The following is a 16,830-nucleotide window of genomic DNA, read 5'->3' as shown; positions in this document are numbered from 1 at the left end:
TTTCTGATACTGTATTCAGTGACGACTAATGTCTGCTATTTCTGTCTTCTCATCCTTGTGATAAGAAATGTCTTGAAATTTTCATTGTAGATATGCATAAGGGGCAACTTACTCCACAGCTGGAGACCAGTCCCAGAAGATGCCCTTGCCTTCATAGGACATACCAAAAGTCACCAAAATGCACTATCCATGCTTAACCCAAAGTAAATGCTAGGATGTCCTTCTAGGACAGCTGTTCTCATTGTTGATTGAACCCTGTGATGACTGCATTCAAGCTAACTGCAGATGCATACTCAGGTTATTAGCTCCTTAGCCTAAAACTTGTAGGGAAAGTTAAATAACCACAGCCTGTACTGGAGGAACATAATATCCCTATAGAAGCTTTACAAGCCCCCAGCAGATGATCTTGAGCAGATTGAACAAGTCCCTGTCCATGAGAACTGCTCATCAGTAGCAGTGGGGGGTGAAAAGGGCTGTGTGTGTGTGTGGAGGAATTAAAGACGGTTGTGATTAGCATTTAGAAGACTGAGAAATTAGGCCACTTGTAACCTTTAAAACAAAACTTTACTGGACTAAGTTTCATTAACAGCACACTTAATGCTAATGACTTGGTTTACAATCTACTAATTGCTATTGCTATGTATTCAAAGTAGTCAGGCTATAACAATCATATCCAACAGTAGCTGTGAGGGTAGAATAGCATCATGCTGATGCCCTGTAGTTAGCATTGCTATCCACCGTCAGTCACAGACGTCAAGGGGATCAAGCTCAAGAGCTCTTCAGTAAGGAAACTGGAACTGGAGCATCATCTTCCCTCAAATTAAGGAGATCGTCCTTTTTATAAAATGGTTCGTGTCATGTCTGGACAACTCCCACCCCTTGACCTCTGCCTTGGACCATACTTTATGTGATTCTTGGAGAATTATTACTTTCTCTGACCATGGCAGGTGCCTTATCCTGTGCCTTTACCTCCACCCCATTTCTTAGTTGCTGCTGCTTTTTTGTAGAGCAAAAGCAGTCTCTTCCTAGCTCTCTTTGATGTCATCTTCATCAATGAACTGTTTGTGGTTCTGAGGTCTCTGTTTTCAAACTGTCTCGTTATTTTCAATGCCTTTGCTGTTGTTCTGTGAACTCCACATCATAATGAGATACCTGTGGCATCAAGGTGCTGTTCACACAGCAAGTCCCAGTAACACTCTGGGACTGCGGTTTTGCACAGTTAGCGTAAAACTCGCAGACTATTTGAAATGCTGGAGGGAAGGGATGCCCTCCAGAGGACTCTTGACAGGCTTCAGAGGTGGGCCTGTGCGAACCTCATGAGGTTCAACAAGGCCAAGTGCCGTGTCCTGCATCTGGGCTGGGGGAATCCCAAGCACAGAGACAGGCTGGGCAGAAAATAGATGGAGAGCAGTTCTGAGGACAATGACTTGGGTGTGCTGGTGGATGGAAAAACTCAACATGAGCTGGCAATTTCTGCTTGCAGCTCAGAAAGCCAACTGTATCCTGGGCCGCATCAAAAGAAGCGTGGCCAGTGGGTAGAGGGAGGTGATTCTTCCTTCTTTACTCCAGCCTTGGGAGGCACTGCCTGGACAGCTCTGGGGTCCCCAGCATAAGAAGGACATGAACCTCGTGGAGCAAGTCCAGAAGAGAACCATGAAGATGATCAAAGGGCTGGAGCACATCTCCTAAGAAGAAAGGCTGGAAGAGTTGGGGTTGTTCAGCCTAGAGATAACATGGCTCCAGGGAGACCTTAAAGAGGCCTTCGAGTACCTAAAGGAGGCCTACGGGAAAGCTGGGGATGGACTTTTTACCACGTAGTGATAGGACAAGGGATAAGGGCTTTAAATTGAAGGAAGGTAGGTTTAGGCTATACACAATGAAGAAATACTTTATTCTGGGGGTGGTGAGGCAGTGGCACAGGCTGCCCAGAGAAGCTGTGGATGCCCCATTCCTGGAGGTGCTCAAGGCCAGGCTGGATGGGGCTTTGGGCAACCTGGTCTGGTGGGAGGTGTCCCTGCCCATGGAAGGGGGGGTGGAGTTAGGTGATCTTTAAGGTCCTTTCCAGCCCAAACCATTCTGTGATTCTGTTGTTAGCAATGGTAGTACTACTCTTACTGTTTATTTGCTGATTAGCCTCTGCTTTAGCTGCAGAATGCTCCTGCAAAAAATCACTGTCCTCTGTGTTTACAGTCCGCATGGTGTAATGCACATTATTAAAGTTATCTGGTGACTAAGCAAACTTGGACCAACTGCTGTGTACCTCGAATAAATTTCTCAGTGCACAGAGTAAGGAAGTGGACAAGTACTGTGGGAGAACACTTATTTCAGGCAAATGCCGTCGTCATTTCTAACCTCACTTGAGGCATTCTCAAGGGAGACTAATAAAATCTCTTCAAAAGATGAGCCTTTAAATATCTAACTCCATTACATAGTAAGAAGCACAGAGATCGTGTTTTTACTGTGTATGGTAAATCCTCATCACCTCCCCCAGCGGTTATTCCCTCACAAAATTACACTTCCTAAGTTATCTTCTGTATGTCTCTTTTGATTACAAAATAGAGATGGTCATATGGCTATGTTAGTCTGAAAAAAGGTACGGCTTTTCACCTTCAACCTTGCTGCTTATGTCTGTGGATCAATTTGGCTAATCCATTCTCACTGTTTTCCTTCTGAATGAAATAGTTATTGAGACTGTTGTGCACAGATTTTAGGATGCCTCTCTGTGCCTTATCATGCCATTCCTTTTTGCCCTTAGTGTTTCCGAAGTTGCTGCCTTATTCAGATTGTTGTGTCTGTCTCCAAACATAAACTAATTTGGCTGTACTGGTATTCCATATTTAAAGGCATGTCTCAAAACTACTCTACTATCTGTAACTAATAAGCAATCAGTTCCTCGAGCCATTACAGAATTTAATAGGTTGTGTAGAGTTGTTTGATTAATTTTCCATAACTGCTTGACTAACTGTTGCATCCCTATGCAAAATCACAGCTTGTGTAGTTGTCTGCAGACATTATAAAATTTATGCATCTTATTTACATAGAGTGTGTTTAAAACAAGTCTACTAACACAATTACAGCTTTAATAGATGTGAAGGTAGCTTCAGATTTATTTCTGCTTTATGATGTTACTCCTTGTTCTTTGTGCTTTAGCATTCCTGCTTTTGAAGAGATGAGCTTTCCCTCCCAGGACAAGATCTGCTTTCAGTTGATGGTGTTACTGATCACAATAAAAAAGTGTCTCCACATCTAGATTTTCTGCAATTTTACATGATGAAATACTTTTGGGTATTGGGAGAAAATTTCTAAAACCTTGTAACCATCTACCTAGAAACATGTCTTTGGCAAAGTAGACGTTTTCATTTAATAATACCTGTTGCTATTTAGGGGTGAGGGAAGATGATTTATTATTTTTTTTAATGTCATCTTTGTATGACTTGATGAAGAAGAATCACTCTGCAAGCAGTTATCTTCTTGCTAATTCAGTCTATTGCCTGACTTTGTCTTCATTCCCCTCCTCCTCTTCCAGATCCTGGAGTCTCTATGGATAGTGATGAGTCGCAATGTGAGCCTCTTGTTTACTACTGTTACAACATTAGTGACAATCCTTTTCCACAGTGGGACAGCTCTTCTCAATTTTGTGCTTTCAGTGGTAAGTAGTATGTTACACGTTTGTGATCAATTTTACTGAACCTAATTGCACATGTTGTAGTGTTGAAAATCAAACCTGAAGCATTGAAAACATCCTCTAAACTTACCTAATTAAGATGTTGCAATTTTCACATCAGTTGTTTGGGAAACATCCGAGGCAAAGGAGTCTAATTTCCCCATTGTAATTTCCACATTCAGGAGCTGGAAGTCGTCCTATTAGTCTGTTCAGGCAAAACTCTTTTGTTTCTGGCCTTGAAGATGCTGAGCTGTACCTTGTGGTACCCTATGTAACTGCTGACATCTTAGGGCATATCCTCGTAAGCATATACTTAAACAAACCAACACTCTCAGAAGATGGAAAAAATGTAATAGCTGGAAGATTGCTGAAAGCTTCTGAACATCTTCATCTCAGACAGTGAGCAATATTAAGGACTATAGCCTGGGACTTTTTCCTGTTTTAACTAAACAAATACTGATCTTGGAAGCGTTACTGAAATCCATGTCTTGGTTGCTAGTTCAGCATTCAAAAACATTTGTTAGAAAACTAGATGTTTTTCCTCTGTTGATGCTTGCTCAGGAGAGAGGTTTTTGTAGACAAAGCTGCAAAATTGAAATAATGTTTAACAATATTTCAAGGCAGTTGTGTGGGCTCTTCGATATTTAAGAAAGAACAAATAGCAACAAAATTTGATTAAATGACTGCCTTGAACTGAAGGAAATCACTGCCACTGAATTTTGTTGTTTTCTAGTTAGCTTTCTTTCAGTTAGTGATGAAAAGAGAGAGATTGAATGGGAATATTTCATTTAATTTCTTCATCAATACACTGCTTCACCCATGATGACACATTGGTAACAGTATCTGAGAAGTTAGTGTACTTCCAAATGGCAAGTTCAGATGATAATTGCAGATCGTCTTAATGCACTCATTGCCCTGACACAAAATTTAAATTTTCCTGTCTAATGGCTCATACCAGATTCATTCTATGCAGCTGTTGTGATGCATGGTCCTACCTTTTTTTGTCATCAGGGTCCTGCTGCTTGCTGGGGCACCGTGCAGTCAACTGGATGAGCAGACCTACTTGGGATACTGGTGCCTTGCAATTCTTTTAAAGATTGGATGCCTTAAAGGCTACTGTTCTTCCTCCATTTCTGTTGTAGGCTGAGCGTTTGTCACAGTTTCTTTGGATCTCTCAAATTTATGTGACAAACGTACTCTGTAGATTAAACCTCATTTTTTGAGCTCATTAGAAAAGAAAATAAACACGCACAACAAGCCAGGGCTCAATCCTCTTCATACAGACTAGTCTAATGTGAACTCACTAGTTCATCGCTTAATTCATGAGGTTTCTAGCTCACAAGTTTCCTACCTCCTAACTTGCAATTTATAACTCGTAACTCAAATCTTCTGTAAGAAGTAACTTGTGTGCCTTTGAACAATGCAGTTCCCTAGGCAGCAGTGAGAGTGGTCATCCTGCCTCTACTCTCGTGGTGCAGGTGACCCTTCTGTCACACCAGGCAGGATGAAGGCCTTAGCAGTCCAACTGATGTTGGATCCACTTCAGAAACTTTCTGGATAAGCTGATGTGTTTATTCCTTTCCGTTTGGAAATTCGGTCTGTGCCACTTCCATGAGTTAACAGATTCAGAGGAAACTGCCAGACAATCAGTATTCAAGGATTGTGGCTGCAGGTGATACTAGATGCATAGTGACTTTTAGCCCTTCCTGGCCATCATTCCTAGCAGCGTGTGTCTTTTGTTTTGACCTAACTGTGCCTACCTGAAGAGTAGTTAATGTTGTTAAACAGTGTGTGTGGGTGCTGTAATGTAGTCTTTTTTTGCACTGTACATTTCGTAGGTCTTTCTGTCCAGTCAGAACCATGGTTTATCATATTTATGAAAGTCTTTCACAAAGATCCTTGTTAAAAAAGTAAAGAGATTTTCTTAAAACACAAGAAGGTAAATTGATGAAACTTGTAATAATAGTGTTCAGTGTGGATTTATTATCAGGATTGACTGAAAGAGAAAGGACTCAAATTTGGAATTTTCAGAAAACAGACTGCACAAAATAGAGATTAGTGCAATCCATTAATTGGGGCAATAAGTGGATGAAAATGTTAGCTGTTGTGAGAATTCAGCTGCTACTGTTTTTCTGGCTTTAAAGTACTTCTTAGCATAGCTTAATTGAGTTATTCTGTAGTCCTTGAAGAAGTAATGTAATTGCTTCTTAAATTTTCCATGTGTTCTTTTTTGTTTTTTTTTCCTTCTGCAACAGTGTAATACAATAAGCAGAGAAAATCGAAATCTGACTCTAGGATAAAGCACTGTGGCTTTCTCAACTTCTGCAGCGTGCATCATTGCTGAATTCTATTTGGGGTTATATCATTTTTAGATCTACTCACTTTTGCTTTCTTAAAAGCTAGGGAAGAAAAAAATTCCAAGTGAGGAGAAGGTCAGAAGTAACCTTAACAGTTGTTATTCTTCCAGGATCTCAAGGCATACTTTTTTTTTTTTTTTTTTCTTTTCATAGAATCATGGAATGGTTGGGTTTGGAAAGGACCCTAAAGATCATCTGTTTCCAACCCCCCTGCCGTGGGCAGGGACACCTCCCACTAGATCAGTTTGCCCAAAGCCCCATCCAGCCTGGCCTGAAGCACTTCCAGGGATGGGGCATCCAGAGCTTCTCTGGGCAACCAGTTCCAGTGCCTCACCACCCTCACCATGAAGAATTTCCTTCTAACATAAATCTACCCCTTTTTAGTTGAAAACCATTACTCCTTGTCCTATCGCTACGCTCTCTGACAGAGTACCTTTCCTGCTTTCTTCTATGCCCCCTTTAGGCACTGTAAGGCTGCAGTGAGGTCCCCCCAGAGCCTTCTCTTCTCCAGGCCAAACAACCCCAACTCCCCAGCCTGTCTTCATAGGAGAGGTGCTCCAGCCCTCTGTGATCATGTTCATGACCCTCTCTTCAACCTGCTCTAACAAGTCCATGCACTTATGTTGGGGTCCCTGAGCTGAATGCAGTTCTCCAGGTGGGGCTTCGTGAGAGTGGAGTAGAGGAGGAGAATCATCTCCCTTGCCCTGCTGGCCATGCTTCTTTTGATGTAGCCCCAGGCGTCGTTGGCTTTCTGGACTGCAATTGATTATATACTTTAGTTTTAGACATCTTAAAAAATAAAATAGTATTTTGATAAACAGTTTAAAAAATTATGCTTTAGTACATGGAAATAATGGACATGTTATTCAGAGCCTCCATTTTGAAAAACGCATCTTCTGTCAAAGCATTCACTAGGAAGCAATCTGTGTGTGTAGCATACCCCTCCACAATCCAATAAGGCTGTATTCAGATGTTCAACAGACGCTTGAAAATTGATCATTCATTGCAAGAGTGCTACTTCTATTTTACTTCTGTTTTGAGTGCAAGTTCCTATCTGCACATGGGCATATATATATATAAGCGGGTGTGTGTCTGCTCACTCTGTTAAAGGTTGGAAGAGAAAAGCTCCATTTGGCAGATGGGTATCTACAGTCCTGCAGGGAATGCACAGATTTCTGATGCTTTTTTTTTTTTTCACTGGAAAACTGAGCATGAAAGTGTTAGAGAAATATTTCCAAAGTCTATGGACCTGACATACAAGAGATTAAACTATGTGCTTCTTGATACATGTGGAAATGCTGAACTACCATTTTAGCGTAGTGTTTACTCATAGTTTTTGCCTTGAATTCAGTCTATTCACCCTCAAATTAGAGTATTTAAAGTTTCAGAGCTTGGGGCTATAGGATAAATTCTAGAGCAAGAAAGTGTAATCTGTCAAATGTTTAACATTGGAAAGAGCTTATTTTATTTTCTGTGACTTCCTCCTCAGAGTCCTCAGCAGGATCTTGAATTTTGTTGGTTAGGAAACAATTTAGGTCATGTCTGAAATCTTAGATACCCTGTCAAAGAGATCTGAAAATTTTCAAATGCCAATAGAGAGAGGGAGGGACATCTTTTTGCTGCTGAATGTAACATTGAAGCTATTCTATTCGTTAGAAAAGTTAGCAAGCTACTTGATGTCAAATTGATAGGTTCTGTGATTGCTGCTGCTTTGCATTTCTGTACCTACTTTGCTAAAGAAAATACAGTAATTTCCCAAAATGTAGCTGATCTAAAATTCAGTTGATTTTATATGATGCTGTGGTTACGTGCACGTTGTCTTAACAAGAACTGAGTTTGGTTTGTTAATCTTTTCATAGCTTTTAGTCCGTTTTAACACTATTTTATTCTATTGCTGTTAATCCCTGTTGCCACCTTGGCTTCTGCAGTTCAGGTGGGTATGTCTAAGTTGGCATATCCATCACTCCCTAAGGAAGACAGTTTCTTTTGTGGGCACTGGGGGAGAAAAGCTTTTCCAGTGGGTACAGGTGCTGTGCGTGTTGCCACTTGAACTAATCCCCAGCTCTTGTTCGTAGTTGCCTTAAATCAGCACTGTATGTTCCTCATGCCACAAGGGAATCAAGCTTCGCCTGATTGCTGCGGTTAATTTCCTCATTCCCTGGCTGCCATACACTTTTCAAAGGGTAACATCTTAAGGAGTTAACTGAAGCTGTCCTAGTAAAACAAGATCCAGTGGAGCTTTTTTTTTTCACTTTGCTTTTTGTGAGTATCGGGATGAGAGGATATTGCATGTCTAGCAGTATGCTGCTTTCTGTGTTGAAAGCTGCATTGCAGGAAGGATCTATAACCAGGTCCCACTGGAAGGAAGAAGGATGGTGTTTTCACCAGCTGGATTCCTGCTTCAGGGTGGTGAGTTTTGTAGCTAAATCAGGAAACATTATAGTAGCTTAGGAGGCAGGCCCTACCAAGGAGACAACAACCATGTTTGCAGCATTACAAAAGATTGTAAACCTGATTCAGGTTTTAAGATTTACTTAAAGTGGTAAGTTTGAGTTACAGTTTAGCTGATGCTGCTGGATTACTTCTCATTAAACCTATTTTATTTTTTTATGATCTTGAATTTAACAGCATGCTGAACAAATGTGCTGATGTAATGACTTGCTTTAGTTGATAGATTGGTTGATCACCCAAGGCCAGAGTTGCGCACCTGGGAAGATAGAGTACAGCCCGTATCTATACGTGATATTTTGGAAAGGGGTCACTGTGGTTGAACAGTTGAATGTGACTTCCAAGTTAAAGGCTGTGATGGGGGAAAAAAATGTAACATTTTACTGAGTAGAAAGGAATTACAGAAAGAGCAATGATGAATAGATGGCTTTGCTGAGACTGGTAACTTAATACTGCATGTTATGCTGTCTGCATTTTTTTCTGAACATCTTCAGAAAGAATGCAGAAAAAGGGCATGAGGTGTCTGCAGACTGGATAAGATGCTTGAAAGCAAGAGTTACGTAGGTCAGACAGGCTGGTTTATCAGAAGATTAGGATATGATTTATTCCAGCATACCAGTAGGTTGGAAATAAGGAAGGTCAACGAATTCTTTTTAATCTTGGGAAGACAGATAAGAGAACTAAGGCTTGCAGATGAAGAAAATATAAGCCGTAGTTTACCATTGTAATATACAGAACGATTTTTCCTTGTTTGAGGTATTCAATTTCAGGCTGGAGACATTTGTGGTGTATGTTTAGCCAAAGAAATTGCTGAACCCACTATCTGGAGAGTAAGTAAAACACAGTAGATTGCAACATACCTGAAGCAAAACCATCTGATCGTGTGTTTTGGTCTTTAAACTGAAACAATGCAACTGCTGTCACTTCTGCTGAGACTAATCTGCAAATTCATAGTCAGGAATGCAAGCCTAATAAACACTGCAGATGTTCTGTTTGTGGGGTTTTGTTTAATTCATCCGGTATCCAGTTACACAGTGATTCTCCAGACAACTGAGTTATTTGGTTTTGTTTGTTTTTAACAAAGGAAGTTAATATTTAGTAATTTTCTGATCCGCTAACCATGCTGGAAAAACAAAAACAGTCTAGATCGTTGATCTAGATCAGTATTTGGTTGCTCTAATGTGATTTTGTGAAGAGGCTAAAAGGAGCTAAGAGGTTGTGTTGTCTAGATACAACTGTTAAGTCTTTTGTAGAGCCAGGCTGGAAGTTACTCTCCTAGCTCTGTGTGTTCCAAGCTTGTGGAATACTACTTTGACTTTCCAGTCAAGTTCAGTGATCTGAAGCATATCTGCATACTGTAGTTTTTGAAACTGTTTATTTCCTTTTGGTTTAAAACGCCAATTTGCTTTGCAGGTGATTTTCTTGACCACACTGTTCTACCTATTAAGTTCCAGTGATGAATACTACAAGCCAGTGAAGTGGGTGATAAGCCTGACACCTCTGTCTCAGCCAGGTGCCTCCTCAAATATAGTTGGCCAATCTGTGGAGGAAGCAATAAGGTATGTTGCTGATTTCTTGCCCTTTTTGGATTTTTTTTTTTAATTTGGTGTTCAATTACAAATACTAAGCACTTACAACAGCTCACTTTTCAAAGACGTGACTTGAAAATCTCAAGATTTTCAAGATCTCAAGATTTTCAAGAGCCTACCTAGCATTGATGATTTCCCCCCCCCCCCCTTGATAAGAGTAATTTGATTGGACTTGCTTAAAAAAATAAAAAAGTAGAAGTCTATGCTGTAGTGAATGCTGGTATTTTACAAAGCAAACTGATCACCCATCACATTCCAAACCCATCAGTGAGCACTGTGTCTGCAGCTATAATGGCATTAACAGCTAATGCAGCTCAGTAGGAGCAGATTCATAGAGTAAAACAGTTGAAATGGAGGACATCTGTGCTGTACACGTTTTGAAGTTACTTACTTTGGGCTATTTTTAGTCTAATCTTGGGGACTAAGTACCCATTTGCCACTAGAATGTATTAGATATGCTCCTGGAGTGCATTTTCTGATTCAGTTTCATCGGAGAGAAGTCTGGTTCATGGTCTCCCAAGACTTCTCCACTGTATGGACCAGATTACACCAAAGGGAAAAGCTGGGGAGCATTCCCCTTATCCTAGTTGAGATGCTACTGTACTGCACCTCTGGAGCGCATCCACAGTGTTTTATGCTTAGTTACCCTTCTTCTGTTTTGTCTCTAAATTGCTGCATATTATTGAAGGAGGATTTTTTGTGTTTGTGTTTTTAAGTATGCTTCACTGAGATTTGACAAGAAAGCAATTTTGGGGTTGGTACAGTAATATATTTTACTGATCAGAGATGAATGAAGCTGTCAGTTTTCACTTATTAGCACTGTGAAACACTAACATGATGGCAACATAATAAATGGATTTAAATAACGTATTTAAGTCATAGCTCCATTTTTCAAAAAGTTGATGGACTACGCAAAGTCAGCAGTCTCCATTTTGAGATCTATATAGCTGCTGTCTCTTACAGCGCCACACACATATACAAAACATGAATAGAGCTTAAGTAGGTGATATTTTAAGCTACTTTCCAAACTCATTGCCAGATGTTAGCCATTGTTCTTAAATGTACCTTACAAGTGAGTGTTGTTTTCTTTTACTGGAATTAAGCTGTATCTGGGTACATCGTGGCAATGAGCAGGTTAGATCATGCTGTGTAAGATCTAGACCAACTACCATACTGCTACAGATGTTTGAAACGAAGGGGCAATCCAGGTAGAAGGAAACAAATTAAGAATTCTGCCAAAAAGTTAACAGCTCTTCTCTTGAGAGACTGCTATTAAGTTCTCATCGATTATGTGGTTAATATATCAGTTCTGTCTCTTCTGAAAGGTGTTGGCAGATCTATAAACTGAAACTTAGTCATCTCACAAATTGTTCTTTTTACTTTAGCCCTTGGTAGATGGGAACAGTATCAAAAAATAGAAAACAGCTTCTCTGGGCGTGGGTACTCTACAAAGGGGATTGTATTAGAGGGAATTAAATTCATGGGGTTTGTGACACAGGTGACCTGAGATACTCATCAGAGTTTAGAATGGTGGAAAGAAATAATATTAGAGAAACATCAGGACGAAGAATAGGAAAGAGCTAGTGTACAGCAGTAATTGATAATATGATGAGAAAAAAAAAAAAGAAATATGATGAGAAAAAGTGTCTGGAGAATGTGGGATGTGGAGCTCCTAGTCATAGATTTTAGTAAAAACAAATTGAGGAGGAGCTTAGTCTGTGTGTTCATTAAGGTAGACTGAATCAGTCTTTCATATTTCTTTGTTTGGAGTAGTCTCTGTTTGGTACCTTTTTTGAATTCTGTAATTCTGAGATTTTCAACAGTTTCTCTCTTGCTTAATTGTACCGGAGGATTTTTCATAATTCTTCTAGATGAGCTTGCATTCCACTCAGTACCTAATGTGATCTTCAGTATGTAAATGAAGAGTATAATTAACAATTTTCCCTGTGTTTATGCATGTAGAAGTTAGAATCGTGGAATGGTTTGAGTTGGAAGGGACCTAAAAGATCATCAGGTTCCAACCCCCCTGCCATGGGCAGGGACACCTCCCACCAGACCAGGTTGTCCAGAGCCCCATCCATCCTAGCCTTGAACACCTCCAGGGATGGGGCATCCACAGCTTCTCTGGGCAGCCTGTGCCAGTGCCTCGTCACCCACACAGAAAATAATTTCTTCCAAATATCTAATCTGAACCTATCCTCTTCTGGTTTAAAACTCTTACCCTGTGTCCTGTCACTACATGCCCTTGTAAAAAGTCTCTCCCCAGCTTTCCTGTAGGCTTCCCCTTTAAGTACTAGGAGGCCACTATAAGGTCTTCTTGGAACCTTCTCTTCTTCAGGCTGAGCAACCCCAACTCCCCAGCCTGTCTCCATAGGAGAGGTGCTTCAGCCTTCCATGATCATATTCGTGGCCCTCCCTTTAACCCGCTCTTACAGGTCCATGCCCTTCTCATGCTGGGGGCCCCAGAGCTCAGTACAGTAGTCCAGGTGGGGTCTCATAAGGGTGGAGTAAAGGGGGGAGAATCACCTGCCTTGCCCTGCTGGCCACGCTTCTTGTGGTGCAGCCCCAGATGCAGTTGGCTTTCTGGTCTACAAGCAGAAATCGCCAGCTCCTCCATCAGTACCCCCAGGTCCTTCTTTGCAGGGCAGATTTGTTTTATGAATTGTCATAAAACAAGGGGAGCAAGGGTCTGCCTTTGAATTATGAATAATGAAATAATGAAACTTCTGTAATTGCTTTCATCATTAGACTTCAACAGCATTACACAAACTTGAATTTGGTCTCAAAATACTCATGCAATCCAGTTGACCAAAAGTATAGGCAGATCAGATTATAAATCTTGAAAGCCACCAGCTGTGTTCCAGCTCCCATCACTCTCCAGTGGGACATAGCACCCTCACAGAGCGCATCTAAGTAGTCCAGTCTGGAGAGCAGGGATACTCGTGGCAAGCCACGTAGTTACGTCTCTGTGCATCAAATGACATTAAAATACTCACTGTTTCAAATCACTTCCACTGCTCCTTTATTTGAAACATGTTAGTGAGAAACACGAGGAAACATGGATGCAGTCTGGAAAGTGTGTTGCTTTGTGTCCTTTGCTATATGTCTGCAAGGAGAAGATCAAAGGGTGAAGAAGAGGAGGACAGTCTGCAAATGGTTTCTGTAGCTTGAGGCGTCACTGAACTTGGACGTGCTACCTGGCAAGCACCTGATCAAACACCCTTTTCCATTGCAATGACTCTTCAGAGCTGTGTTGTGATCTTTCTCACTATAAGTACCTGTAGATTTCATAAATATTTTCCTAACTCACCTGGGGTCACACTGATTGGACAGAGTAGTGTTTGGATAAGAAAAGCTTTGCTGCCTATTTTGAGCCAAGTAATGAATCTGACTGTTTATGTCACAGTGCCTCAGATGGTAAGTTTCCACTTGAGTAGTGGGAGAAAAAAAGATGCAGCTTTTTCAAGCTTTTTTTTTTTATTTTTAAAAGTTTTTCAAGAGTTTTGAAGCTGAAGGGAATCCATGAGGTGAAATACTTTCCCTTCCTCTGATAGGAAATGTGTTTATCTAAGACAGAAAGGAGGCAAAATGCCAGCAACGCACATCAGGTGGGGGGGGGGGACCAGCAGGGATTTGCCAAGGTGGGTCATGCCAAGGCCTAATATAAGAGGTTGCTTGGTCATGTGCGTGGGAGGTGGGGGCGTGGTGAATGTAATTTATGCTGTGTTTAGCAAGGCCAGTGATACATTTCCAGCAGCATCCATTTGGGTGAGGGCTCTACAAGGTGGGACAATCACCACCTCATGATCAGCAGGACAGAGCTCCACCTGCTCCATCATGGGGCCACTGGTAGGCCCAATGCAAATGGTTGCCTGAAGCAAAGGCCTGAATGGTGGTGGCCACATTGTGCAAGGCTGTGAGCCTGCCCTCCAGTGTGAGGGAAGCTGGGCAGCTGCAGTTCAAAGAACCACAGAAGCACAGTGTTACAGAGAGACTCTTGCAGGTCTCCAGTCCAGGCTCCTGCTGAAAGCAGCCCTAGTCAGATCAGGTTGTTCAGGGCCTTGTTCAGTCCAGTTTGGATACCCTCAAGGATGGAGACTCTGCAGCCTATCTGGGCACCTGTTCTGTGTCTGAGCACCCTCATGGTGACAGTTTTTTTCCTTTTATTTAGCTGGATCTCTCCATCCGCCATGCAAGCGTGGGCCTGGTGTCACTTGTCCTTCCACCACAGAGCACCTCTGAGAAGACTCAGGCTTCATTCCCAGTAGGCAGCCGTAGGCAGCAGTCAGGTCCACCCCTGAGCCTCACTTTCTTCATGCTGACCAAAGGAGTTCCCTCAGCTCGCCCTTGTCTGCCATGTGCCCCAGCCCCTCGCCATCTTCATGGCCCTGTGCCAGGCTCACACCACACTCATCGGTATCTTTCCTGTACTGGAGAGACCAGAAGGGGATGCAGGAGCCCAGATGCAGTCACAAAAGTGCCAAATAAGAGAGGACAGCATTTTTACTGTTTTATTTCTGCACTGTTTGTTGCCCAGTCTTTGAAAGAACTAATGAATTATTGTAAATGGACCTTAACAGTGCACTCCAGCGCTTCTTGGCAGACCTGAAACACAGAATGTTAGGGACTGGAAGAGACCTTGAAAGATCATCTAGTCCAATCGCCCTGCTGGAGCAGGAACACTTAAATCGTGTCGCACAGGAACGCGTCCAGGTGGGTTTTGAATGTCTCCAGAGAAGAGACTCCGCAACCCCCCTGGCACCCTCACCATGAAAAAGTTTCCTCTCAAGTTTAAGCAGAACCTCCTATGTTCCAGCATGCACCCATTGCCCTTTGTCCTGTCATTGGATGTCACTGAGAAGAGCCTGGCTCCGTCCTCCTGACACTCACCCTTTGCATATTGATAAACATTAAGGTCACCCCTCAGTCACCTCCTCTCCAAGCTAAAGAGACCCAGCTCCTTCAGCCTTTCCTCCTAAGGGAGATGCTCCACTCCCTTAATCATCCTCGTGGCTCTGCACTGGACTCTCTCAAGCAGTTCCCTGTCCTTCTTGAACTGAGGGACCCAGAACTGGATGCAGTGTTCTAGATGTGGTCTCACCAGGGCATACTAGAGGGGGAGAAGAACCTCTCTCGACCTACCAACCACACCCCTTCTGATATATGCCAGGATGCCATTGGCCTTCTCCACCACAAGGGCACAGTGCTGGCTCATGGACATCCGGCTGTCCACCAGGACCCCCAGGTCCCTTTCCCCTATGCCGTCCTCCAGCAGGGCAGTCCCCAACTTATACTGGTGTCTGGGGTTGTTCTTTGACCAGATGCTGAAGTCTTCTGCTTCTCCAAAGGAACAGCTAACTGTTCCGATTGATCTGCTGTTGTTCTTTCTGCACCACCACAGAAGGTCTGGCTTCATCCTTTAAGTACCCGTTGGGTAGCCTTCTTGTCCTCAGGCTGAGAGACTGCCCATGCGAGCCCCACAGTGACCCTCTAAGGGATGACTGCTTCTGTTGCCACTGTGCTGCAGCCTGAGGGAAGCCAGCTCCTCTCTTGCCCTCTTCCTTGGGACTGTGCAGGAGAGATGCTAACTCTTCATGAGGGGCAGGGATGGGAAAGAAGGGCTCACGCAACCCTGGCCAACCAACAAAGGCATTGTTGATTACTGAGAGGTCTCGCACACAAGCCTGCAAGATGTCTGAGGATGGCCTCTCCCATTTACTTTTGGGCACAGAGGTTGTACTGTGGGTATGGAGCTCCTTGGGTGCTCATGCAATGCCATTGATGTGACCGCACAGCAGGGAGGCCCTGGTCAGCTGTCTTGGAGGTGGATATACCTCCATGGCCTCTATACCATCAGCTACAGTGGTGGGCATTGCTCTTATGCCACAGGTGCTGTTTCTCCTCCACTTCCTCTTCGTGGGATATGTATACCTCCTCTTTGGTTCCAGGAACCAGTTCTCTTCTGTCCCATGCAAAGGTGGGCAGCTGCTGCTCCAGGTGCTCGTCCTTCCAACCATGCTGTCGCCAGAGGGCCTGGAAACTCAGCGAGTGGTGGGCCCAGCTGCGTTTGTAGGGCCCAGAACAAAAGGTGGGGCAGATGCCACCATGACATCAGGAAGCCCCTGTGATGCTGGGACACACACATAGTCATGTGTGGCTGTGTTGGGAGTTAGGTTCTGTGGCCTGAAAGATGCCTTTGTGTGGAAAGAGGAGGAGGGTTGGGGGGACAAGGGCCCCTTCCTTGGGATTACTCCCCCATGCCATTTTGCTAGTGAGAGCTGTCCCTCGGGCCTTCCACCTCCCCTCCTATTCTCTGGGCTCCAGCCCCCTGCTCACCCCATACCCAGGGTCGTCACCTCAATGTGATGGTGGCAGGAGTGTTTCCAGAGTGTCAGGGGTCATCCATCACCCCTCCACCCCCCGTCAGCAGCATGGCTCCCTAAAAATGGTGCAGGCCCTGCTCTGGACAGGAGCTGGGAGGGGGTGAATCACCCAGAGTCCTGCACGTGGAAGGGGAGAGGCACAGACAGCCTGCGCCAGGTCTCCCGGTGGTCGATGAAAGCATTGCTGATGGTCAAGTGCTGTGAGAGCCCTTAGGTGCTGTCCCGTACCCCAGCCCCCAGAACGTGAAGAGGTGCCCTGAGTCCTGAGGGGGATAGGGGAGAGGGCCTGGCCTCCTGTGCTGGGGAGTCTGCTGGAGGGCCACCGAGGTCCTCAGGGCCTGGAGGGGGCATGGGGGGAAAGGGGCGGTCTTAGGTGCATCCTTGCTCTT

General features: G+C 43.5%; 1 protein-coding gene across 1 annotated transcript in view; it reads left to right on the top strand.

The window, feature by feature from the left end:
- Nucleotides 1-16,830, top strand: part of TMEM245 (transmembrane protein 245) — an 85,061-nt gene that overhangs the window by 46,198 nt on the left and 22,033 nt on the right. The window contains exons 13-14 of the mRNA XM_035550500.2: nucleotides 3,527-3,649; nucleotides 9,883-10,028. Of these exons, the coding sequence (XP_035406393.1) occupies nucleotides 3,527-3,649; nucleotides 9,883-10,028 (269 nt within the window). The remainder of the gene's footprint in view (nucleotides 1-3,526; nucleotides 3,650-9,882; nucleotides 10,029-16,830) is intronic.

The sequence above is a fragment of the Cygnus atratus genome, chromosome 2 (genome assembly GCF_013377495.2).
Source record: "Cygnus atratus isolate AKBS03 ecotype Queensland, Australia chromosome 2, CAtr_DNAZoo_HiC_assembly, whole genome shotgun sequence".
NCBI classification, from domain to species: domain Eukaryota; kingdom Metazoa; phylum Chordata; class Aves; order Anseriformes; family Anatidae; genus Cygnus; species Cygnus atratus.
The sequence above is the reverse complement of the archived record's forward strand: the minus strand, read 5'-3'. Positions and strand labels throughout refer to the sequence as shown.